This window comes from Mus caroli, unplaced genomic scaffold, assembly GCF_978045245.1.
Source record: "Mus caroli unplaced genomic scaffold, Mus_caroli_1 scaffold_20, whole genome shotgun sequence".
Classification (NCBI taxonomy): Eukaryota; Metazoa; Chordata; class Mammalia; order Rodentia; family Muridae; genus Mus; species Mus caroli.
The window spans coordinates 26,570,833-26,597,285 of NW_028227275.1; the positions used below are offsets into that span (position 1 = coordinate 26,570,833).

The 26,453-nt window shown below is 42.8% G+C and overlaps 1 protein-coding gene across 2 annotated transcripts in view; it reads left to right on the top strand.

Annotated features, from left to right (window-relative positions):
• Pank1 (pantothenate kinase 1) overlaps positions 1 to 25,147 on the top strand; it is a 67,397-nt gene extending 42,250 nt beyond the window's left edge. For both annotated transcript variants that reach the window (XM_021152494.2, XM_021152495.3), the window contains exons 3-7: positions 8,502 to 8,755; positions 13,844 to 14,020; positions 14,508 to 14,631; positions 22,193 to 22,318; positions 23,632 to 25,147. In XM_021152494.2, coding sequence (XP_021008153.1) covers positions 8,502 to 8,755; positions 13,844 to 14,020; positions 14,508 to 14,631; positions 22,193 to 22,318; positions 23,632 to 23,691 — 741 coding nt within the window. In that variant the 3' untranslated portion in view covers positions 23,692 to 25,147. The remainder of the gene's footprint in view (positions 1 to 8,501; positions 8,756 to 13,843; positions 14,021 to 14,507; positions 14,632 to 22,192; positions 22,319 to 23,631) is intronic.
• Positions 25,148 to 26,453: the final 1,306 nt, after the last annotated feature.

The window sequence follows — 26,453 nt, forward strand, 5'->3', positions numbered from 1 at the left end:
AAAGTAAGATCTATGCTTTGAACAAGATGATGGTGATCTTTGGCTGATGCAATCAGGGAAAAAGATGATTTCATTATATGGGTTTCAATGTTAAGACTTTCTGGGAGCCTAGCAGTCCAGAGTGCTCGCTGTGCAACCATGAAACACGGAACTCAGCTCCTAGGCACCTCTGTAAGGAAACCAGGCGTGGCTGCACATGCACTTGTAACCCCTACCCAGGGTGGGAGGGAGTGCCATAGACTGGAGGCTTGCTGAGGCCTGCTGACTCTCAGCCTAGCCAGGAAATGGTGGAGAGTGATAGAAGGTACCCTAGGCCCTTCTCTATCTAGTCTGCACACACGTTCACAGGCATACACACATGCAACATGCATATACCTCCCTCCTACACAAAGGGAAAAACAAAAAGAAAAAAAGAAAAACCTTGTAAAGGAACAAGGTAAAAAAGGTTGGGTGGAAAAATCCAGAGAAAAGGGTAAGATTGGCTCTTTTGAACATGTGACTTCTCATCTAAGCAGATCATTTATGCATATTTGATAGCTTGGTTCTCATTATTAACCTGGGAATGGATTTGTGGTATTACAGGTGTAAGATATTGTAAATAATGACATTCTCCACTCTCTTCCAGTTTGATGGTCCACCTCATAATTGGTCTCTTTTATTGGATACAGAAGAAAAAAAAACTATCTTTGGGATTAGAATTCTCATTCTCATTCATTAAGCTTGCTTGAAAGGTATCTCTCTCACCTCTCTTAGGTCTGTCTTGTGAAAAGAAAAAGAATCCTGCCAATTACACCCTGTCACTCAGAGTTAATGTGCATATTGCTTTTGGTTTGATAAAATAACCATTTCTATCATGATTTGACTCTTGGAGCCAGTGTCCTTTTGAAAAGCATGCTGGAGGTAAAATGTGTTACATATTTTGTGTCTGTCATGGTGGAGCCCAGCTTCAATCCCACCCAGCACTAGAGAGGCAGAGGCAGGAAGAGTCCCTTAAATTCAAAGTCAGCTTGAAAAACGTAAGTAGTTCTAGACCACACAGTAAAACCCTGTCTCAAAACAAAGCAAAATGAAAAACACAAATGAGAGGAAGAGGAAAGAAAATGAACAAAAACATGAATTTATATTTTGCTCATTATAGTATATATATATATTTACTATGTGTTAAATTAAATATATTAATATTTAATATTACAAATATTTGTAATATTTATAATAAATAAACACATACATATATAGAATATTTGGCCACTCATTTCTCTGCTGTGGTTAAGTGATATAAAGTAGTTTAGGGACAGGTCTATAGAATCTTCCCAGGGAGCAGGTGTGTGTTGTTCTTTGTAGTGGTGTATACTCCTGTGGGTGGATGGGTGGCCAGAGGAGGGTCTCTAGTGTTCTATGTCAATTCTTCTTTTTCCTTTGAGGCAGGGTCTTTTCCTGAACCTGGAGCCAATGAGCCCCAGTGATCCTCCTGTGTCTGCCCACTTGGTGCTGGCGTAACAGCAGGGCCATAACCAGTTTATTACATGGGTGCTGACGTGTGAACTCTGCAGCCAGTGCTCTTGACCTCTAATCCACCTCTTTGACTAATGATCCTAAAACACGCAAGGAAATCCTCTTGCAAATAGAGCCTGCCTACCTGTATTTAGCACATAAGGAGCCTTTGCTCTGCCCTCTAAAAATTAATCATCATATGGAAATGTTTCCAAAAGTTTTTTGTTTGTTTGTTTGTTTGTTTTGTTTTTTCAAGACAGGATTTCCCCGTGTAACAGTCCTGGCTGCCCTGGAACTTGCTTTGTAGACCAGGCTGGCCTCAAACTCACAGAGATCCCCCTGCTTCTGCCTTCCAAGAGCTGGCATCACAACTGCTCAGCCTCCTAAACGTATTTTAACTTGAGATTATATGCGTTCTTGTTTTTTTTTTTTCAGCAGGTTCCACATATGCTAAGCAAGTGTTTTACCACTGAACTGTATCCCCAGCCACGACATGAGTTATTTTACTAGTCACGAGTAATTTTGAAAACATTTCAGTGCAGCCATCTCATGCGACTCTTGAAAACGGCCCTTTCAATTAGGTAGGGTGGGTTTGCTGCGGACAGTAATGGGCACGGCTCTCTCCACTCTGCAGCTGCAACGATCATGCACCTCTTTCCTCATCTGTGGTTCTCAAGTGCATTCTCCACACCAGCGCCTTCACTGTTAACCGTGCGTGGTCTCCTAAACCTTTCCACTCACGACTCCCCTTTTCCCCTACGAAGTTTAAATTTTAAAATTTTAATAGTTATTTATTTATGTGTGTGGATATTTTGTCTATATGTATGTCTGTGTACCATATGTGAAAGGACCCGTATCGGCACAAGACGCCCTAAGACCAAATTCTTAGCACAAAAATTTGTTTGCTCAGAGACAAAGGGCAGGGAATAAGAGACAAAGAAGGGAGACAGAGGGTGTAGAAGTAGGGGAGTGGGGTGATATTTACCCCAGAGGGACAAAGGACTGCCTTTGGATAGAGAGCTGTGGCCCAGAGGCAAGTGGTAGTGTATAAAGAAAATCCCTGTGTTAGGATAAAGTGTCTAATTGAGATTGGGCATGTTAATTAGGGTAGCCAAAAGGCAGTTTTCAATTGCTGTATTTAAAACTTTGATAGCTGGACCTTGGAAGTCAGCCTTGGGGGGTGGGGGGAGTGGGCAAATAAGGGAATGGACCTTGGCGACTAGATTTAGGAATGTAATCTAATACTAGATTTAGGAATGTAATCTAATGGTTTTTTAGTGAGGCAGAGGGAACTGGGGGTAAAGCAAGGTCTGCCAGATCCGTGTTAGCCATGCTCAGGCTGGCTAGAAACCCTTCAATGTCTGCTGCCCACAGAGGCTAGGAGAGGGTATTGGATCTTCTGGACCTGGAGTTACAAATGGTTGTGAGCTGCCATATGGATGCTGGGAATCACACCTGGGTCTTTAGCCGCTAGTCCTCTTAACTGCTGCTACATCTCTCCAACACCCTAAGGAGTTGTTCTGCAATCCCATGTATATAGGTGTGTAGCATAGGCATTCAAATAAAATATTTACTGGTAAGAAATTAATTATATTTTTGGATATTTATTCTTAGTTATGTATATTTGTATGTGTGTGTGTGTGTGTGTTTGGGGGCGGGGGAGGGGAGGGAATGAGCATGTGAGTGCTTTTGAAGGTTTAAAGAGGGCTTCGAATCCCGTGGAGCTGGAGTTACAAGCCCTTGTGAACTGTGGGGTGTTAATACCTGGAGCCATACTTGGGTTCTCCCCCAGAGGAGTGCATACTGTTAAACACGGAGCCATCTCTCCACTCACCCCCTCCCCCAATCATTTTCAACCAATTCTTTAATATACATATAATTTTACCTTTACTAAAAAGGAAAGCAAATTTGATGCGGAGATGAATGTGCTGATTAATGTTGCATGCTGGATTAAATCTTGACTGAATGTTTGATTCTGCAGGACACAGCACATCTTTAAATATTTTCAGACATACGATTTATACTTTGATTGTATAACCATCAATGTTGAGACCACTGCTTAGCATGAATATGTAGTTCAAAATGGCAAAAATATGTTTAGGGGAGATTTGAGAAATTGCTGGAAATCCTGCCCCAAATCTCAAGCCAAAATTCATTCCACATTAACAATACAAAATAGACTTACTTTATTTACGTGGAATATGTTAAGGGTGTACAACAGGGTACCTGGGGAGTCAGAGGGCAGCTTGCTGGAGGGTTCTTTTCCACCATGAATTTACACAATAACTCAGGCCCCTCTCAGTGCTGAGAGTTGCAAGTAATGGGGAACCAGAGCCCACTTTTACTGGCTTTAAAGGCTCCGGGAACACATCTCTTTCTGTATCTGCATTTAGTGAAGCTGGCTTGGGGTTTTGCAATTGACCTTGGTCAGAAGGAATTACACCATAGGAATCAGTAAACGCTATTGCTCCCAGAGCCTACTGTTGCACTCCACCTTGCTTACTGTGCTGTGTTCAAACTCCTGGAAACTTCATGGCACGATTGCTGGCTCTGGTAATTAAATTTGCCATCATTCAAGGCCCATTCAAGATCAGGATGAGGACATATACAGCCATGTGCTGTATAACAGTGTTTATTCACAATAACATACATAGCGGACAGAGATTCCCAAAGATTATTGTCTAGGAATGTTATACTGACTTCGTTTGTGTAACTTTGCTCTGTGCTGTTTGCACAGTGATGAAATTCCCTACCAATACATTTCTCAGAATGTAGCCTTATAATTAAGCTATATGCATGATTGTTTTATTAGTCAACTTTTGGTTACTAGAATAAAATGCCTCAGGCAGTGTAACTTTATAGAGAAGAGTGTAGTTGGGCATAATGGTCCAGCACTTCAGAGGCAGGAGGCTCAGGAATTCAAGTCACCTACTCTAGACACACACACACTCTCTCTCTCTCTCTCTCTCTCTCTCTCTCTCTCTCTCTCCTTCTCTCTCTCTCCTCTCTCTCTCCCTCTCCTCTCTCTCCTCTCTCTCCCTCTCTCCCCTTCTCTCTCCTCTCTTTCTCTCTATCTCTCTCTTCCCTCGTGTGTCCTCTCTTCTCCCTCCCCCTCTCCCTCCCTATTCTCTCTGTTCCTCTTTCTCTCTCTCTCTCTCCCCTCCCCCTCTCACTCTCCCTTTAAGGAAAAAAAATGTTTTATTTGCAGTTTGGGACCTTGAATTTTTTTTTAATAGGATCTGTCTTTGAAGTTCAGGATGATCTCTTGTCTCAGCCTTCCTAGGGCTGGAGTACAAGCATAAGCTACCATAACAGACTTTAAAAGTCCAACATCATGATACCCTGGTGGTGGAGTGGACTCTCTTGGCAAGAGAGACTCAACAAACTCAGTCAGCTTCCAGTTTTCAGGGAAGGCACTCTTCAGGGCTGCATGTGCTTATTGAGAGCCAGTTGGGGCAAGTTCCACCTGCTCATCACCACCCTGGGAACCGTGCTCCCAGAGCATGGAATCTAGAGGAAAACCAACTAACCAACCAACCAACCAACCAACCAACCAACCAACCAACCAACCAACCAACTAACCAACCAAAAACCCCCAACATCTAAACCAGAGCAGCTTGAAAAGCTGCTGGGTCTTGAGGCATAGGCTCCTGAGGCAGTGCTGGATCCATTGACACACCCACTGCAGCACCTGCAGAAGGTGAATTACAAACCTGAGCAGATCGTCTTGCTGATACAGTCCTGGGCCGCCTTTTACCTTTAGCCAGTCCATGGCACCCTCCCCTTTGGCATCTTTGTCGTGACTGGAGACTCCAGCCCAAGGCAAACATTTCTCTGTAGCTGGGATCTTAAAGACCAGTTTTAAGCTCTTCTCCAAGTAAATCCAGGTGTACAGACAAACTGTCAAGTATCCTGAATTTCAGATTACCTATTTGGACATCTCTGCTATCAGTATGGCTCACTATTTGAACCTGGGAATCCCTCCTTTATCCGCAGGGTCTCTACAAAAGTGACCTGTGACCTATGTTTACTATTTTTTTTTGACTTTCATGACCTTAGGCTCCAAAAAAATATCTATCCTTCTGAAAATGTGTGTGCTTTCTGCTTTTGCCGTATTTGGAAGGTGGAAACAGTGTTTCAGACCAAAGCTGGATGTGTTTCCTTCTTCTATCTGACAAGGGATTTTCTTCCTCCCAGGGTAGTTTCAGGGCATCTAGCTGGACACATTGTCTCTGTCCATATTTATGATGTTGGCTCTAGGTGTGGCTGTCAATATTGTTGATGAACCTGTGATTAACATTTAAGCAGATTAATTTATATCTCTAAGACTGGCTTATGCAATCACCATTTTAAGCTTGGGGCTGACCCTTGAGGTGATAACTTTCCCTGTTCATTTACTAAGTGTGTATTAAGCAGTGACTAAGAGCAGTCTTTAGTGCAGAACCAAGGCACCTCTGAGGTGCCAGGCTGTGACCAGAGATGCAGGTTTCAGGCTGAGGAACCAAGAAGATCAGAAGATATAATATGTACCCTGCTGTGGGAGTCCCCTCTAGTTTTTCAGGCCTCTGGACACTTCTCTACCCATAGCATTGTCATTGATGCCTCTTAGAATATAAATGGTGTGTATCTCATTGAAACATTTCAATACTTGATAAAAATGAAAGATTTGGAAACATTCATGGGATGCATTAGCTTTGGGCCACTTTGAATGCTTATTTCTGTGTATCAATAGTCCTTCTGTCACCTGGCCGGTGACCTATTCTGATTCTGTAGCGCACTTACAGAATTCTGTCAACGTTAAGTAGAAAATCCAGATGAGTGACAGGAAGTCAAGTTTCCTTGGAGCTGTCACCTTACATGCATATGTCACCTTATAGTCATGTCTGTGTGTGGGATGTGTGGGCAAGTGGGCCCACAGTATGTAACACATAATGCCCACACTAGTATTGGTCACCTTATTGTTTTTGAGGCCGGTCTCTTACTGAGTCTGGAGCATATAGACTCAGTAAGGCTAGCCTACCAGTGAGCTCGGGGGATCCTCATGAATTTACCTCTCAAAAGCTAGGATTGCATGTCTGAAGCCATAATGCCTACCCTTTTAAACTTGAGTGCTGGAGAACCCAAACTTGAATCCTTTATGGCCCAAACCATCTTCCAGGATGTAGCTCTTTATTACCTTTTGTAACAATAACAACAAAAATGTCTTTTTTTTAAAAGTAGAGTATATAAGTCTATCTAGCATTTGTGTTGATTTTTTCCCCAAGCCCCATGAACAGCAGTAGCAAAGAAGATGAAAACAGAATCACGGGGAGATGTCTGCTAGTTGCTAGTGTGTCACTTACAGAAATTCACCTAATGTCTTATTCCGACCATTGAGTAAGGCTAACACAACCTACTTGTACTTTTTTTTGTCCATGATGGTAACTTTTGGTTTTGGGGTATTTTTGTTTTTGTTTTGCTTTATATTATTTTAGCAGCTGAATAGGCAAGGCAGGTCTTGAACTAATGATGTCCCCCTGTCAACATCATTAGTGTTGGAACTGCAGACATGCCACTAGTCCAGCCTCATGGGATTCTTCTGGTTTTTTGTTTCCGTTGTGTGTGCATGTGCGTGTGTGCGTGTGTGTGTGTGTGTGTGTGTCTGTCTGTCTGTGGGTCTTGTGTCTATGTGTCTATGTGTCTGTTTGTGTGTGTGAATCAAACCATCACTTCATAGATTTATTTTTTCAGTACTGGGAGTTGAACCAAGGGCTTCATGCATGTTGTACTCTACACTGACTACAGCCCTAGTCCTTTTTTTGGTTTGTTTGTTTGTTTGTTGTCAGGGAAAATAATCACCAACTTGGACCTGAGGCAGCAGTATTAGGAATTAAACTTTTAAGGATACAGGATGGCTACTAGCTGCTCAGACCAGCCAACAGCCCTTTGTTCTCTGTATCTAGAGTGGTGGAGGAGGGTTTATCTGTTCATATTAACCTTCTTCTCCATGGTGTCCCATCTCCCGCTTGTCTCTGGCTGACCTGCCTCCTCTCCAAATAGCCTCCCTTTCTTCTTTTTTATCACATATATTTGACCAACCTCTCTTTCTGTCCCCAAGAAGAGGATGTCTTACCTCATAGACCTCTGAAAGGACAATCCTGGGCCACTTAGCTAGTAAGCCTGTTGTGTGTGGTGGGTGCCATGCAGAGAGTATCATGGAATCTTCACAGCAACACCGAGAAGCCAAATAACTCACCCCAGATAACCCCTGTTAAGTTAAGTTTTAGACCTGGAGTTCAAAGGCAGGCCCAGCTGCTCCAGAGCCAAGTGTGGCAAGAGGCTTTGTGGACTCAGAGGGGACTCTTTTCCACTCCCAGGCCTTTTGACCCCATATTCTGTCACACATATGTAGGATTCTCATTCGCTTCTGAATATTCTACTGCAATGACCACTCTTCACTGTTGTGACAACATGTTTGGCAGCTTATGACTACAGAGATGTCTTCCATCAAAATTCTTGAGGTTGACAGCCCTCAGTTAAAGCCTTGGGATCAACACAGTTCTGTAGAGGTCGTGGGGAGATTACACTGGTTGCCTTTTCGAGGGTCTGTTTACTCTTTGTACCCCAGATATCAGAGTGCAACACTAAGATATCTGTCTACTTCTTCAAAGGCTTCTTCCTCTAGCTTTCAGACCTTTCCTGTGTGTGTCTCCTGCCATTAGAGTTAGGCTCCATTGGGATGATTCATCATGAGACCATGGTCACAGATTCTGAGAGTTAAAACAAAGGCCCACATCCAGGCCACCAGTCTACATGCTAATGAGTGCTTTCCTGACAACCAGGCAGCTCTTGTTTGTGTAGCACAGCTATTTTTCTGGCTATGACTGCTGGTCCGTACTCTTTCACGCTGGAGGGGGTTCTGAGTGCATTTCTTGGCTTTGAAAGTGAATCTTATAGAGAGCACACACCTCCCAGTCGCCTCGAACCACGTATTAGACTACAGCATCTAACAGGGTTTTGTTCTCTCGTAGATTGCGGACCTGCAGCTGCATAAACTGGATGAGCTGGACTGTTTGATTCAGGGCCTTCTTTATGTTGACTCGGTTGGCTTCAATGGCAAGCCAGAATGTTACTATTTCGAAAACCCCACAAATCCCGAGTTGTGTCAAAAAAAGCCATACTGTTTGGATAACCCATACCCTATGTTGCTGGTTAACATGGGCTCAGGCGTCAGCATCCTGGCAGTGTACTCCAAGGACAACTACAAAAGAGTGACGGGGACCAGGTAAACATGCTCTCCACCAGGAGAGCCTCTTCATGCTTAAACCATGCCTAATTCTTGATGAGCAGTATCTAGTAAAAGGTTATTATCATCGAATACATTTTTTTAAAAAGAACTACGTTGGGCTCCTGTATTGCCAAGGAGCAGTTTATTGGATGTTAGTTTTCGTTTGGTTTCAGATGCAGGGTCTTCCCTTGTAGTTAAGGCTATCCTGAAGCTTAGTGTATAAGCCTCACAATCCTGCCTCTGCCCCCTGAGTGCTGGGTGTATAGACATGAGCCAATAACCAGTTTACTGGATGATACATCAGAGGAGAAGAAGTTGATTCATGGTAAGGTTAATAGCATAAGATCTATGTCTACTGGAGGTGTCCTGCTCAGGTTGGGTGAAGGAGGGTGGCGCACATTAGTTTGCCAGCCTGTAGGTGTACTGAGTGCCCGTAGGATGGCAGAGACTGCCAGCCAGCCTTGGATTGGTCAGAGACGCTTCACAGAAACTTTCTCTTGGAACCTTTGTGGTCTCAAGGCAGGAAAGATGGCTCGAAACAGCATATCATTCCAACCAGCAAACAGAAGGCTTACAAGGAATGGTTTTCCTCTTCTCAGGTAAGCGAGGAGTCAGAGCAGCTCATAGAGGTGTTGGGATGCAGGGTATCAGAATACAGCCCTGCGACCCCTGGTGGTCAGAATACTTCATAGCTTTTTTATTTGTTTTTATTTATTATCTATTCTTGCACTCAAAGACCCATGTAGGGCAAACAGGCTCAGCTTCCTGTCAATGGGCAGCTCAACATGGCCGAAGGACCTGTTGTCAAAAGTCATTAAGAGAGCCCACTGTGAACGAAATTAGGCTGATTTGGTAAGAAGCATTCCTTCAACTTACTAGACCATAAAAACCTGTCTTTAGAGGAACTAAAAAGGACTGGTGCCATGCAGTGTGTCCTTAGCATATGGTGTTGAGACCATTCGTTGTTGGTGCCAACAGTACTGACAGATGAACATGGCTCGTTACTTGTCTGGACCCCAGGGTTCTCATTTCTGCCATGAAAGGTGTTGCTTGATTTGTTTGTTGGTTTGTTTTGCTTCCAGCACTGAGAACTCTGTAGCATGCTTCACCTGTAGCAGGAAAGCTCCGCCCTTTCAATGTTTCTTTCTTTGGTCAACTGGGGTTGAGCAGTTAGTGTCTCTCTCTATCCCTGGGGAAGGTGATGGTAGCCAGCGTCTTAAGACATTTCTAGCTGTTACAGTTGGAGGTGGGACCCAACAGTACATAGTAGGTTGAAGTCAGGGATACTGATAAAATTTGGTAATGCCTAGGGAAGATCCTCCAATAGCAGAAGATATATAAAGTCCCCCTAAACCAGGGTTGCTACAGTTGAGAAACCCTGGTGCATACACACACACTGAAGCCTGTGTGGGTTCAGAATGTAGTATCTGATATGTTTAGAAACTGCTACCAGGCACACACACCTTTTTGTTTTTTAGTTGTGATTTTATTTATTTAATTTAATATCATTGTCATTATCATTATCATTGTGCAGCCCTGACTGGCCTTGGAGTTCATCATGTAAGCCAGGCTGACCTCATACTCACAGAGATCCACCTGCCTCTTCCCCCTGAGTCCTGGGAGTAAAGATGCCCACCACAGTTCCTGGCACAGCATATATCTTTTTATTAAGAATATAGTGGCTTACTTGCTTGGCCAGGAACAAACATTGATGCCATGGTCTCACTAGGACCACCAGGAGTGTCAGACTAGGGATACTCAGCTAGACAGATCTACCTTAGAGTGTTCTCCTGGCCGAGGTGTAAGTTTTCTAATAACTACAGACTTCTCCTAGGAGCAATTGAGTTGGTAAATCTGCTCTCCAGGCACTAACAAGCTACACATTTTCCAGTTAGAAATAGTCACCCTTTTGTTGATGCATACACAGTAGCTAATGAATGATATCACAGACCCAGCCTCAGATGTGCAGGCTCCAGGAATCTGTATCACCTTGAGAAGCTGCTAAGGAGCTAATTGTGGGGTGTGGCTTCTTCACACATAAGGAGTACCTGCAGAAGGTATTGATGACTGCCCTTTGTGAGCCTCCTGTGTCAGCCTCCCAAGTGCTACCATTACAGGTGTGTGCCACCACTTCCAGCCCAGAAGTTTCTCTTGTGATATGTTAGAAAACAGAAGATGTACACAGTTAGGGAGAGTGGTAAAAATTAGTATCTAAGACACACTTTGGGGACCACTGGTGTTAATATGCAAGCTCACTACAACTGAGCTGTATCCCCAGACATTGGGAGCACTGGTGTTAAGCAAGCTCTCCCCCATTGAGCTGTTTTCCTAGACCCTTGGGGACCACTGATGTGAGCAAATGGTGTGAACTTTAAAAGTTTTTTTTGCTTCTCATAAACTGAGAGATGCAACCCTAGGTGTTTGTTAATTCTGCCTTTTCTTGTATGATGTTGCTTTTTTTTTTCTTGTTAGCTTCTTGTTGTTATTTTGGTGGATTTCATTTTTTATTTTGTTTTTTTTTGAGGCAGTGTCTCACTATGCAGCCAGAACTTACCTTGAGTTTTCCACAGCACACCATTCATAGCCTGTATTTGTGTGTGTGTGTGTGTGTGTGTGTGTGTGTGTGTGTACGCGTGCGCTCGAGTTCGTGCAGGCACATGTGTGCATGCGTGCATGCATGATCATGCCCAAATCTTTACATAGTTGCTAGGGATTGGGACACAAGTCCTCACTCCTGCTTGTCAAGTACTTCACCAATGGGGCCACCTCCCCAGTAAGTGTTTGTAAAAAGCCATGTTACCTCATGGTATCCGTTTCCCATTAACATGTTTTAAATGGTCAATTTTGTATACTTTCACTGCTTCCTAGATTAGGCATTTTTTCTCCCCAACACAAATCCAATTCTATGTATGAAAATCAGTGGAAAATGAGTACATTACAGCATATAGTCTATTAAAAAGAAGAAAATAACTGTGTAACCTCAGTGGAAGGAACAGTGCATCTCTCCTGGTCATTCAGGAGTCTATTTTAAGGGAATACACTCGAATGCCCATCGATGGGCACTGCTCAGCAGGCATTGCCAATTCAATTTCTAAACTGAGTAACAAGATTTCTTCTCACGGACGGACAGTGATAGTATCCAATGCCCTTTCTTATCTATATATTTTGCCTCTGATATACTGAGGATGTTTTTCTGCATGTCTGCCAGAAGAAACTTGTGAGCAAGGAAGTGCCTTAACTAAATAAGAAGGTCGAGAGTAAGGACAAGTGCTAGGAGAGCCTGGCCCTCCTGTGACGTTACGTTCCTCTCCCCTGTCTGCAGCCCCAGCTGTACAGGTACACGCCTGCTTTCCTAGTCAGCTTCTTGTCTGGAACCATTTTCTCTTCCTCCTTCCCACTCTCAGTTATACCAACACATCCATGAATGCGTTACCTTCTTTCTAAGTCAGCCAATGTCTTGAGATGCCTACATGGTGGTTGAATGCCTTGGTCCTGGTGGATGCCTGATTGTTCAAACAGAGATTATCAGGGGCAAAAAGTGTCGAAGCTGAAAATTCCAACAGACTTTTTAAAAAATGTATTTAGGGAGCAAACAAAAAAAAATGTAGGCAGCACACATACGCAGCACCCAATCTCATTAAACCCACTGTGGGGTTTGCGGTGCAGATGAAGGTAGACTGTCTTTGTATGTGCCTCTTGGTTCACTTGGGATCTCATAATGCCAGACCCGTGACATGTAGATTTTACTGGTTGTACACAATGACATATATGGCCCTTGAAAAAGAACTCTTTTTGGAGTTGAAGAATTTTTTTCTGTCTAAGAATCACAGTCTGAGAATATGACACAGCTTTATTTTAAATGCAACTTTCAAAACTATGTGCCTGTCTATAGTCTGGTGTCTTCTTGGTAACAGTTATTGATAATCAGTATAATTTGTCATACATTTTCTTCTGCTAATCTTCCTACTCACCCTTACAATTAAAACATGGTGTCCAAATTCTCTCCCCCTCTCCCCCTTGGACTAGTAGCTCTTTGAAGCTTCAGAACCAGTTGATGGGAGCAGATGACTCTTCCCTATTTATCATCATGGTAAATCAGAGAGAACACTTTGCTAGCAGTAGCAAAGAATTGAGGCTCTCTTTCCTGCCATGACTTTCCTACCTGTAGTTTAGTTCCCTGAATTGTGTTAGTTTAGTTCCCTGAATTGTGTTTTCATGATACCGGGTAGCTTTGATATTGATATGGAATTAATTTTATTCTCAGCTACTATAATTAATTCTAAATTTGACAACAAGGACTATTTTGGAACCAAAGCCTTTGAAATAATGGAAAGCTTTTAGAACATTCGTCATCCTTGAAACCGTTTTGTGACTTTTTTTTTGCTTTTACTGTTGGGTGGTAATTAGAAATAAGCAACGCCCTTTCCCAAAGACTAGTAGAAAACATTATTTTACTAGGGAGGCAGTAGTTTTCTCTCAAAGTTTCCGAGGTAGATTGAGATGAATACTCTAGAGAAGTAGGGTCAGGAAAGGCCTCCTGGGTTCGCGGCTGGGGCAGAGCCACGAGTCGACTTTGTCATCCCGGGGCCTTGGCTCTGTAGTCAGGAAGTATGAACATAGCGTCCCCTGTGAATTTGCATTCAGTCGAATGTGATGTTTGACATCATCCATTTCACTGGTACCGTGCTGCTATCAGACTACCCAAACAGAAGAAGCCATGATTTGACGCCTTTCAAAGGTGAGCACACTGAACTTAGGCTGGCAGACCACACTTAGGCTAGTAGCTGGCTGAAGGTCTCACAACAGAAATCAGTGAGAGTCCTTTTCAATTTTATTCTCAAATTTAGGGGCATGTTTTCCTTGATGATTAATCATACCCGCTGCCCTCTTTTCTGATCCAGTCCACCCTTAAGTTCGGTTATAACGCTGGCCCCTGACTCAGGTGCCCCGCTGCTCTTCACCAAGGCGCCCCTTTGTCTTTCTGCATTTTTATGAATCCATATTAATAGTCTTGATGTAGCTGGGGACTTGGATGGGCATATCACAAAGCGACAATTTTAAAAATCAACCTTATTGTTCCTTCAGTCTTGGAGGTGGGACATTCCTAGGCCTATGTTGCTTGCTGACTGGTTGTGAGACCTTTGAAGAAGCTCTGGACATGGCAGCTAAAGGCGACAGCACCAATGTGGATAAGCTGGTGAAGGACATTTACGGAGGAGACTATGAGCGATTTGGCCTTCAAGGATCTGCTGTAGCATCAAGGTAGAGACTAAGTGGCTAGGAGCTGTAGAGAATCCACACAAAACAGGCTCTCTGCCCGGACCATTCATCTAGCTTTTTCACATACATGTCAGCCTACCAGCCTGGTGCAAATATCTATCATGTCAGACCTCAGACTTGATTCCTGTCCTTAGTGAAGCGCTGAAACCTTTGCCGCTGGATACTTGTGCTTAAGATAAGGCAACTTTGAAAGAAGGTTCTGGAAAAGGCCCATGGTTTCTCCCATTCCATTCTAGTCTAGAAGCATTACAAGTTTCTCTCCCGTTAATAGTCATACTACTCTGTCCCTTGCTAAGAAGGAGGCAGCCAGCTATTCATAGTGTAATACTGTCTGCTTATAAGCCGTGAGCGGAGTCCGCTCATTTGACTCTCCGGAGGATTATTCATAGTGCTTCCCAGAGTACCTTGGTGGAAGCTTGGGTCCTGCCTGGGGATGACTTTGACACTCTCAATGATATTCCCAACATAGCTTTGGCAACATGATGAGCAAAGAAAAGAGAGAGTCCATCAGCAAAGAAGACCTCGCCCGGGCCACATTGGTCACCATCACCAACAACATTGGCTCCATTGCTCGGATGTGTGCACTGAATGAGGTAAGGCTTGAACCCTGAGACGGCCAGAGGCCACCCCCCTGCATCATCTTTGGCAATATAAGAACTGTTGTCATTCTCAGGAAACTTGCCCTTTATTAGGTGGTTACACCTTCTCAAACATGAGAAGGGTACAGCGAGTGAGAGGGGAGATATTAGAATTTACTTTTCAATGAATACCCGCATGGAAGCAGGTTAAAATTCCAGTCTACCTTCCATTCTCTCTAACTGCCATTACTGCCGTGGACCATGGAGATGTGAGAAAAGCCCTGGGTGTATGCACAGATATCCGAACAAGAAAATGCTTCCACCCGCAATACTCGATATTCTTTCTCTCTGCTTTCAGCTTCTTTACAGTGTTGCCTTGTGGCATGGAGTTCAAGCAGCATTGTACAGGGCTATCAAAGCACAGAGAGCTTGCGACAGCCAAGGCCAGCCAGAGCCCCCAGGCGTAAGGAGAACGTAGCACTGAGGACAGACATAGGTTTATTAACAAGTTTTGAAAGATTGCTAAGTTCTTTTGGGAAAGGGAAAAGTGCAACCCCTCTTTAAGGAACAAGGGTTGAGAAGTAGAACCGTCCTCTCCTTGAGACATGTTAGGACGACAAGCAAAAGAGTGAAACAGGTAATAGGAAAGATGTATACGAAGCACAGTAGGTCAATATGCAGTTTGTAATAGAAATATGACATGCATGCAAAAGATAGTTCAAATCATAAGTATCATAAATATTATACACACACACACAGTCACTACCTAGATCAAAAAATGAGATTTTAAAGGTACTTCAAAGCCTTTTTGAGAGCTAGAGAGACAGGTCAGTAGTTAAGAGCACGTGCTTCTCCTGCAGAGGACTTGAGTTTGGTTTCCCAGCATCCAACCATGACTGGTTGCTCACGGCTGCCCTTAACTGCAGCTCCAGGGGATCTGTGGAGTCGCTGCCAAGCAGTGTTAGGGTACAAAGCACTTCTGTTTGTTTGTGTGTCTGTTTTCATGCTCGTTCTGGATTTGAGCTTTGTGGTTACAAAAAGAGACACCCCCCCCACACACACACACACAACCCTGAGTAGAGTATGTTCCTGTCACCTGGAGAGCAGTCAGCACTTACTGGCAGTCCCTAGTCCACCTGGGTTTAAATAGGAAGCTGGTGATCAGGCTCCCGAGACATGTCTTCTCAAAGTCCACTTTGGTCATGAGATGCACTGGAAATCCGGGTTTATTTTTCTAGTATTAACCTCTGCATGGTGTTTTTCCAAGTAGCCAAACAAGCTGTAAGACTAACATGTGGGTAGGTTGGCTGTGTTCATGACTCTCAAAGGTCAGTTGCAGAGTGACAAATCTTTGCCCCACTGAGCAACTGTGGCCTTTCCCCTGCTTTCCAGAGTCCCCTCCTGCCCCACAGTTGGCTGGAGTGAGCCAGTTCTATTAAACACAGGTATCATAATCCCTTTGGGTGAGGCAACAGAAGCATTGGTGAAGGTTTATTTCCAAGAGCTTGGGCTCTTAACCAGTGGCCACAGCAATGAAGACAATGTTGGTCCGTTCTCCATCGGCCATTGACTGTATAAATCCTCAGGGAGAGGTAGGACCCAACTCCATGACAGGATGCTAGGCCCGATCTTGTGCAAGGTATCAAAGCTGCCATGAATGGAATAGTGCAACAGCCTGGATTTTAGCAGTGCCCTCACCCTCTTCCTCTGGCTTTTACATCTTGCCATTCCTTCTCCCACTATATTCCATGAGCCTTAGAGGGGAGTACCTTATTTATGCTAGAACATTCAACAGTCATTTATTCTCAGCACAGTGACCAGTTACAAGCATCCACAAAAAGAAGCTCTTCTGACTAAAGCTGACGTCAATACTAGTCCATGGGCACAAACAGCTGTTTAGAAGATAATCTGAGAGGCACATTATATCCACCTAGCAAAAATAGCTTCCCAACTAGGGCCTATGACCTCCCTAGGCACACGTTTTGACCAGGTGTATAGTTTCAGATGTGACTTTTCTCCTGTGAAGTGCACCTCAAATCCAGTCTGAACGCAGTAGGTTGCTCCCACAAGAAACTTCCACTATGGCACCTGTGGGCAGTTCTTGTTTGGACAGTCGATATTGTTACATACACTCAAGGTTCACAGCTCCCTAAGGCTGTTGATGTCATCTCTCTCTCAGCCACCTGCGTTGCTCCTTTTATTTAGTTTTGAACAGATAATTCAGAGACTCGAAGATAGCAGAAAGGAGTCAGAGAAGTAAGTCCACTTCTACACTCATCTCAGCTTGAACCCCACTAGAGAAGGTCCACTTGTTTTCAGATTTTGGGTTGTTTTTATTCTGTTTTATATGGCACAGGAGAAATAATATGCTTTCAAAGACAACAAGCTCTGCAGAACATTGTCCCCCCCCCTCTCTTTTTTAATTTTTCATATGTGTATGGGTGTCTCAACTGCATGTAGTCTGTGTGCTACATGTGTGCTGCGTGTGTGTAGTCCCACAGTCTGTGTTCTGTGTTTGTGTAGCACCCACAGAGATTAGAAAAAAAGGAGTTGGATGCCCTGGACTCACAGTTGTGAACCAGCTTGTGGGTACTGGGAATCAAACCCAGATAGATCCTCTGGAAGAATCCGCTAAGGAATAATTGAAAACTGTACAATCTACCCACTACATACCATTCTGCATCCTGCTTTGTTTGTCTCGGGTTTTATTATGGAAATTTCTAAGCATTCATAAAGGAGAGAGAGTAAAAGGCTCCCCTGCATCTGGCAGTTCATTCTGATCAGTTTCCAAGACCACACATATGCCTGTCTACCTTTCTTTTCTCTCTTTCCTCGACTCCTCTTTTTAGCTTAAAAAAAAAAAAGTCAGACATTTTACATCTACCATCATTATCGGTCTACACGTGCGTCAGATAAGCACCACTGAAAATATTGCCTCTCACTATTACACCGTGTGTCTTAAGATTGCGATATTTGTACTTCAGCATTTATAATAGCTGTTTAGCACTCTAGATGCTGCTGGTGTTTTGATCACCTTTCTTTTTTTCTTTTTTTTTTTTTTTGATGGACCATCTAGAGACTGCCATATCTGGGGATCCATCCCATAATCAGCTTCCAAACGCTAACACCATTGCATACACTAGCAAGATTTTGATTTTTTTTTTTTCAGGTTTTTCGAGACAGGGTTTCTCTGTATAGCCCTGGCTGTCCTGGCACTCACTTTGTAGACCAGGCTGGCCTCAAACTCAGAAATCCGCCTGCCTCTGCCTCCCGAGTGCTGGGATTAAATGTGCCACCACCACCTTTCTAATGATACTTAGGATAGTTTCGTTTCTTTTCTCTTTTCTTTTCTTTTCTTTTCTTTTCTTTTCTTTTCTTTTCTTTTCTTTTCTTTTCTTTTCTTTTCTTTTCTTTTCTTTCCTTTTCCTTCCCTTCCCCTCCCCTCCCTTCCCTTCCCTTCCCTTCCCTTCCCTTCCCTTCCCTTCCCTTCCCTTCCCTTCCCTTCCCTTCCCTTCCCTTCCCTTCCCTTTCCTTTCTTTCCTTTTCTTTCCTTTTTGCCTTTTACTTTCTTTTGTGTTTGTTTGTTTTTTAATTTAATTTTATTTGTAGTTCATTTCTTACACTCCATATTCTATTCCCCAACCCTCCCCATCCACCCTCCGACTGCTCCACATCCTACACCTCCTCCCCACCCCACCTCTTCTCCATGTGGATGCCCCCACCCCCACCCGACCTGACTTCTAAACTCCCTGGGGCCTCCAGTCTCTTAGGTGCATCATCTCTGAATGAAAACAGACCTGGAAGTCCTCTAATGTATGTGTGTTGGGGGCCTTATATCACCTGGTGTATGCTGTCTGTTTGGTGGTCCAGTGTTTGAAAGATCTTGGGGATCCAAACTAATTGAGACTGCTGGTTCTCTTACAGAATCTCCCTTCTCCTCAGCTTCTTTCAGCCTTCCCAAATTCAACTACAGGGGTCAGCTGCTTCTGTCCATTGGTTGGGTGCAAATAACTGCATCTGAGTCTTTCAGCTGCTTGTTGGGTCTTTCAGAGGGCAGTCATGATAGACCCTTTTGTGAGCATTCCATAGCCTCAGTAACAGTGTTAGGCCTTGGGACCTCTCCTTGAGCTGGATCCCACTTTGGGCCTGTTACTGTACCTCATGCATAGTATGTACTCACTAATAAGTGGATATTAGCCAAAAGCAAGCAAGCAAGCAAGCAAGCAAGCAAGCAAGCAAGCAAGCAAGCAAGCAAGAAAGAAAGAAAGAAAGAAAGAAAAAGAGAAAAGAAAAAGACAAAGAAAAAAAACCCATACAGAATACCCAAGATACAGAACACAGAACTCAAAAAGCTCAACAAGCTGAAGTGCCCAAGTGAGGATGCCTCAGCCTCACTTGGAAGAGAGAAGAAAGCAATCACAAGTTGGGAGGGAGGGAGAGAGTTGAGAGGGAAAGTGGATGGGATGGGAGGTGTAGTGGTGGGGAGTAGAGGGGGAACCTGATCTGGTATTGGATGAGGGAAAAGGACTGAAGCCCTGAGGGCCATCAGAAAGAATGTATACAGGCAACCTCAGGAAATAGGAGGTTGGGGGGACCCCACCAGAATGCACTAGAGGACTGGGAAGTGAGAGACCCTCAGGACTCATAGGGAGGGAGGGACCTCTGGACAGTAGGGAGAGCTCACCTCCAGCAGGGAGACAGGGCATCAATTGAGGGATGGGGTTGCCATCCCATGGTCACACCTCTGACTCATACTTGATTCTGTCTGAAAGCCTTTTGCTTTCTTAAAAATCTTACAGTAAGGGGACTGGAGAGATGGCTCATCAGTTAAGAGCACTGAGTGTTCTTCCAGTGCCCCAAGTTCAATTCCCAACAACCACTTGGTGGCTCACAACCATCTGTAATGGGATCCGATGCCCTCTTCTGATGTGTCTGAAGACAGCTACAGTGTACTCATATACATAAAGTAAATAAATCTTAAAAAAAATCTGCAATATATGTGCACACATTTATATAGCATATAATTTTGTATAAATGGCTGGGCATGGGGGCCCATACTTTTAACACCAGAATTCAAAAGGCAGAAACAGGTAGATGTCTGTGAGTTTGAGGCCAGCCTGATCTGTACGGTGACCTCCAGGTCTACGTAGTGAGTCCTTGCCTCAGACAAAGTAATTAAATAAATTAAAAAGATAAATTTCTGAATCAATGGATGTGTTGATTATAATTTTGAGTGATATTACAAAACTTCTTCCATAAAGGCAGCTCTAATTTAGATTCCCACCAAGCATAATAAATAAATTTCCAAGGTGTCAGTTAACCTTTTTTATATTTTCTGATCTAATAGAAAAGAAACTGTACCTTAAGTGAGGTTATGTATTTTCATATGTTTAATAATTATTAGTGTTTTCCCCTTTCAGAGCTTTTTAAATTACTTCTCTCCCTCTCTCACTCTCTCGCTCTCTCGGTGCAAACATACGGTGGTCTATGTGGACAAGTAGTGAGAGTCAATATTCTCCTTATGCTATCTGTGCCGGATCTAGACATTAGACTCAGGTCCTCAGACTTAACAGAAGCACCTTTCCCACTGAGCACCCTTGCTGTCTGTCTCAGTAATTCCCCTTCGGGTCACCTGTGACTAGCCTGGGAATAGACTGTTCAGCAGCTGTGTTTCTGGACTGATGCTCCTGCTTCGTTACTGATGTGTACCGAAGATAGCTTTTCAATAAACAAATCCAAGTACGGATTCTGAGTATCATCCCTTTTCTATGTCCCCCACTAGTTTTCCTTTATTATTCCTGCATATGTGTGTGTGTATGTGTGTGTGTGTACATATGTATATATATCATCCCTTTTCTATGTCCCCCACTAGTTTTCCTTTATTATATATATGATGTGTGTTTGTGTGTTTGTATGTGTCTGTGTGGAGATGTGACAGTGAGTGCAGGTGATGGCAGAGGCCAGAAGTACTGAATGACTGGAGTTACAGGCAGTTATGTGTGTGCTGGGAACCCTGTGTGGTGCCTTGTGAGAGCAGCATGCACTCTTGGCTGCTGAGCCCCAGCCCCAGCCCCAGCCCCAGCCACTTTTAGTAAGAGTTTGCTTATATTCTCATTTGTTACCTCTCATTTTCCTTCTTTGTTAAACATTTGTAATTTTGACCCACCTGGCCTTTATTTGAAATATGAAAGGCTTGTCAAAATTTAATGCTGACTTCTCCATTTTCCTGGTAGGATAATATAAGACAGGGCTTTGAGAATTCTAAATTTGAGCCCCCTAAATTTAGTTAAACTCCTATTTGATGTGCTTTTTGAAAAAAAACAAAAAACAAAAAACGTGTATGTTCTGTAGTCTGGTCAGTTTGCAGCTACAGACTTTATTTCTAATGGAAATTTACTGAAAGTACCTCTGAGTCCTTTACCTACAGAATATTTTCAGTGACTAATGTCTTCACGAACACACATTGTTAAGATCTGAGACATTCAAAAGATGGTGTTCCTAGACCTTGATTACTCCTGATAGACAGCAGAAAATAAGCACCAGAGGCTCTGTTGCCTTTGATCTGAGTGACCATGGCAACTGGGCATGATCCAGCATCTGCATGGCAGGTGGGCTGAGCCCAGTCTTTAGCTTCAGACATCCCCAGGGGAAGAATGGGAAGAGCTGCAGGAACTGGGGGGCTTGGGAGCCCGGCGTGCACAGGGTGAGAGGAGTGTTCATAAGTGTGACTACAGAATGAAATTTTACATCAGTGGTGTGCATTTTTGTTACCTTATTTTAACCCTTCTGTTGCTCAAGCAGGATATTCTACCTTGCTCTTGAGGGCAGAGATTGAATATTTTTTTTCTTTATTATATCCCAAACTCAGTAGCTGAACAAACCACACCACTGCCATTCATTTCATTTATAAGTTGATTCTAATAGTATTTTATCCTTGGAGTCTGGGGGCTGTGTGTGTGTGTGTGTTGTAAACTGAATATGTATCACACCCAATGCAACCTAGCATGATAGTTGTAAGCAACTGCCCATGTCCTGGTTTGCTTTCTATTGCTGTGATAAAGATCATGGGGTGGCAGTTTGAGGTGGAAAGGGTTCACTTGACCTATACTTCCTAATAAAACTCCAACACTGAGGGAAGCTGAGGGAGGAACCCAAATAGAGTAAGAATCTGGAGGCAAGACCTGAAGCAGAGACCACAGAGGGAGGCTGCTTACTGAGGTACTCTGCCTCATACAGATCATGACACCACCTGAAGTGGACCGAGCCATCCTATATCAATCATAAAACTGCCCCCACGGACGTGCCTCAGGCCAGTCTGATGGTAGCATCTTCTCAGTTGAGTTCCCCTCTTCCCAACTGATTCAAGCTTTTGTCAAGTTAACCAAAGCTTACGCCTTCTGTTCTGTGGAATGTTCTGTTGGTTGAACATTGGTTTTAGAGATGCTGAAATCGTTCCATTTGCAAATATTGACTGAGTGTGGTCCTATACAACCACATATAGAATACTGGGTCCTTACTAAATGCTCTTTTAAAGCCATGGTTTAATTGTTTCCCTGTAACTTTCTTTTTCCTTCAGAATATTGACAGAGTTGTGTTTGTTGGGAACTTTCTCAGAATCAATATGGTCTCAATGAAGTTGCTAGCATATGCCATGGACTTTTGGTCTAAAGGACAGCTGAAAGCACTGTTTCTGGAACATGAGGTAGGTCAAGCTCACGGGGACGTAACTGTCCTGCATGTATTTTGGGTTGTCTGCCATATGAGTCAGATCTGTATTTTAAAATTGATCAAGAAGAAAATTGCCTTTTAAACTTAGTATTTATTACCCTACCCACCCCACCTGCCAAAATGTCATGTATATAATGGAAGTTTTCTTAGCCAACAGTGGAGATTTGAAGACTGTTACTGAAATGAAAAGAAAATGTCATTTGGAAATAATAATAATAACAACAACAACAGCAATAATAATAAACAATGATAACAAATGACTATGGGAAACAGTATGGGAAATTTCTTAGAAAAACCCAAAGCTAGAATTCAATGACCCAGTAGCAGCACTTCTGTGTAGTTATCCAGCACGTGTGAAGTCAGTAGGAGCTGTCCTTGCGATTGACAGTGATTTAGACTTAAATGTAAAGTGCTTGGAAAATTTTCTAACATGTGATAAGAACTCAGAAATTGCCTTAAAGGTCCTGACTTATCCACGCCATCTCTACGGTAACTGCTGAGCCAGGCAAAACAGGAGCTGTGTCTCTCTAGCCCTTTGGGAACCAGGTAGCTAGTGGACTCAATGTTTGTATGCCATCCCTTTATACACTAAAATCCTAATCCCCAAGATGACAGTGTCAGTAGGTGAGACCTTGGGGAGGAGACTAGGTCACCAGGGCTGAGTTCTACAAAGGAATGAGCGCCTTTATAAAAGAGGTACTCTCTGCTGTACCAGTTCACAGTGACGACCAAGTCTGCCAGGAGCCTGGCTTTGACAAACACCTTGACTTTGAACTGCGCTGCATCCAAAAAGCTATGAGATGAAGTCATAGTGTTTATTTATTTTATAAGCCTCTCAGAGTGTGGTATTTTGTTACATATAACAAGCCAATGACTAAGACGCTATTTCCTAAAATAGCTGAGTTTTAGAAACCTTCATTATCAGAAATATGAGCTTTTATTTTATAAGAAGGCAGTGCCAGATACAGTTCTAAGCACTTTACTATATTAATATAGATAAATATACATTCAGACTAATGACAGTTATTTGATTACTCGATCTTGAGATTTTTTGTTTGTTTGTTTTTTGTTTTTTATCCAAGAGATCAGTGTTTGTTTTGTGTTTAGGGAGATCAACTGTGTAGACTTGCGTGTGCTAAACACAGGCCTGTATCTCCTGTTATGAATTCCGTTTCTAATGTTATAGATCTGTAAAGTGCAGGGCAGCCTTCCTAGAACTAACGGACTCAATTGTTCTTTGGTTACGGTTCAGAAACAACTCTACAGGAATTCTCCGTGTTCTTGCAGGGTTATTTTGGAGCTGTTGGGGCCCTGTTGGAACTGTTCAAAATGACCGATACACAGTAGAGGAACAGCCCCTCGTGAGGACAGAGGACTGACGGGCCTTGCCAGAAAAGGTGACATCTCCGTGGGGCAGAAACCAAGCCACTTTGGTGGATGAACCTACTGTATTTGTAAATAACCTAGACCTTTTGCTCTTAGCTTTCAAGCTTATGATACAAAATGGGGAATATAAGAATTTTTTTCTGTATACTGTATTTTTAAAAAAAAAAAAAAGAACAAGAAATTGTGCAGCGTGGCCAAACCTAACCAATTTCATGCATTAACTTTGAAAAGTTGTATGATGTTCATTCACAGGGGCCTGAAATGAAAGCGCTGTCCATTTTTCTTCTGGGGTTTACTGATCAGTGTGGTAATTTTAACTTCATTTAGTAATTACTCTAGGAGATTTTGCCTTTACTTGTATTTTTTCATGACGTTTCATGATTTGCTGTTGGTTTCAAATGAAACTACGAATCTGGTATGTTGCACTGTGAACACTTTGTTCTCTCTCTCTCTCCCTCTCTCTCTCTCTCTCTATCTCACATCCTTTCTGTTGCAATGTCTTAGGACAAAAAAAAAGAAGAAAAGAAAAGAAAAAATGATCCCCCTCCCTTCTGTTTTTGTTCCTCGTAATTTCTCTCTTCTCTGTCTGTATGCTTTCCTCATTGTAATTGCTCCTGTCAATCAAGGTGCTGACCAACTCAACACAAAGTTAAACACATATCTGCAGTTCTAAACATGTGACCCAGTGAGAAGACTTTAGACAAAGGGGTTAATGAAAGTGGCGAATATTGAACATTGTGTGCAGTTTTATCTTTGTCTTCTTACACCCCTCACCACTGTCATGTCCCATCGGATTTACTTTACACTACACTGTAATAGTCTGCGATGACTTGTCCTCATTTGCATATGCCTTATGAAGGGCAGCAAACCCCTGTGTAAATTTGGAGGGTCTCCCACAGCTGATCTGATTGATCACCCTGGACTCAGGGCAAAAGTACTGGGTCGAGATATCAATTAGAAATAATGGTCTGTTTTATATATGTTTGTACCTGGGAAGGGTGTAACGAGACATCCTAAGTAATAACGTTGACGATTGTTTCTTTTTCTTTTTCTTTTTTTCCTATTTTCTGTTTTAGTATTTAAACTGAGATTGGTACTTTATTTCATTTCTAAAACTTTAATATAATTTATGATACGCTCGCATATATGGACATTTCATCCTGCGAGGTTTTCATTAAGATAGATGAGTCACTTTCAAATGAGGATGTTGTACACACGCTGTAACAGGAGATCTAGTGATCTTTTGGATCAAGGGTTCCCTTCCAAGGGCTTTTTGAAAGGCTACTCCTTGGTCAGTCTTCACCTCTCTACCTTGTGGAGCCCCGCTCTTCATTTCCATTTCCTTGAGTCTTGAAGAAGCTGATGCTAATGAAAGAATTCACTTGTCTGGTTTAAATAAAGCCGGTTTGTGTTGGGATGTTCTTAGTGTACATGTTATTTTCATTTCTTATACCTCGTCTGTATATTTATCTGTTTTACATGTAAAGTAACTGTATGTTGATGTTGTGATCGCTGCTGCTGTTTTCCTTTCTGCTACATAGCTCTGTAACACGAGGCTTCCCCACAAGTGTGGGGTGGTCCAAACAGCCTTCAGCTATGGCTGCAGGCCAGCAGAAGGATTTCTAAAAATTGTCCTTTATTGCACTTTTATTATTGACTGCTTAATGCCAAAATACCACTGTGATTTTTTTGGTGATTCTGAACCAGTTTCAATTTTTTCTTGTTACAAATACACTGTCAACCTCTGCTTAGCTTTAAAAGATTCACTCAACTACAGTATTCTTGAAAGACATTATCTCTGTATTATCTACCCTAGTGCCTTTTAATGGTCTCTCCTCCCTTCTTTAGTCTTTCAGGGGACAGCAGACCTGAGACCTGAAGGTCGTGGTCCTGCAAAGGAAACCAGGGCAAGTAACTGTGCCTATGTTTATTAATCATCTGAAATCACTTGGTCTCTCCCTACCAACATCCAGAAGCCTGGAGCTGGGTGTGATGGTGCACATTTGTAATCCCAGCACAAAGGAGGCTAAGATAAGAGTATCAGTGTGAGGTCAAGGCTAGCCTGGGTTATATGGAGTTCCAGGCTAGTCTTCATATGCACCCCACACCACTCCCATCCCACCCAGTTTATTTCTTTCTCCGTCCACCCATCTCTGTTCCTCAGTCTCTTCCTCCCTTTCTTTTCATCTCCCTCTTTTTTTCTGACGCGCACACACACACACACACACACACACACACACACACCGTTGATATAAATCAACAGTTCTCAATCCATGAATTGTGAACCTTTTGGGAGTAAATGACACCTTTGGGAGTCAGACGAGTCACTGGGGTAGCGTATCAGATATCCTACATATCAGATATTTACATTAAGATTTATAATAGTCGCAAAATTACAGCTATGAAGTAGCAACAACAAATTTTATGATGAGGGGGAGGAGGTCATCATAACATGAGGAGCTGTATGAAAGGGTCACAGCATTAGGAAGGTTGAAAACCACTGGTGTAGATGAAGAAGTAAATTTTCTATTAAATTATCAACCCAGAGTGTTGGTTATATAGAGCTAACTTGTTTTTATTATGAGGGACTTGTGTCCTGAAGATTTTTCACACTTTTAAAATGACTTTCCTTAGATTCACCATCACAAAGGAATATGACAAGAATTAAAAACAAACAAACAAATAAAAATCTTGTGCTATGTGAATCAGGAGAGTCAGACCCT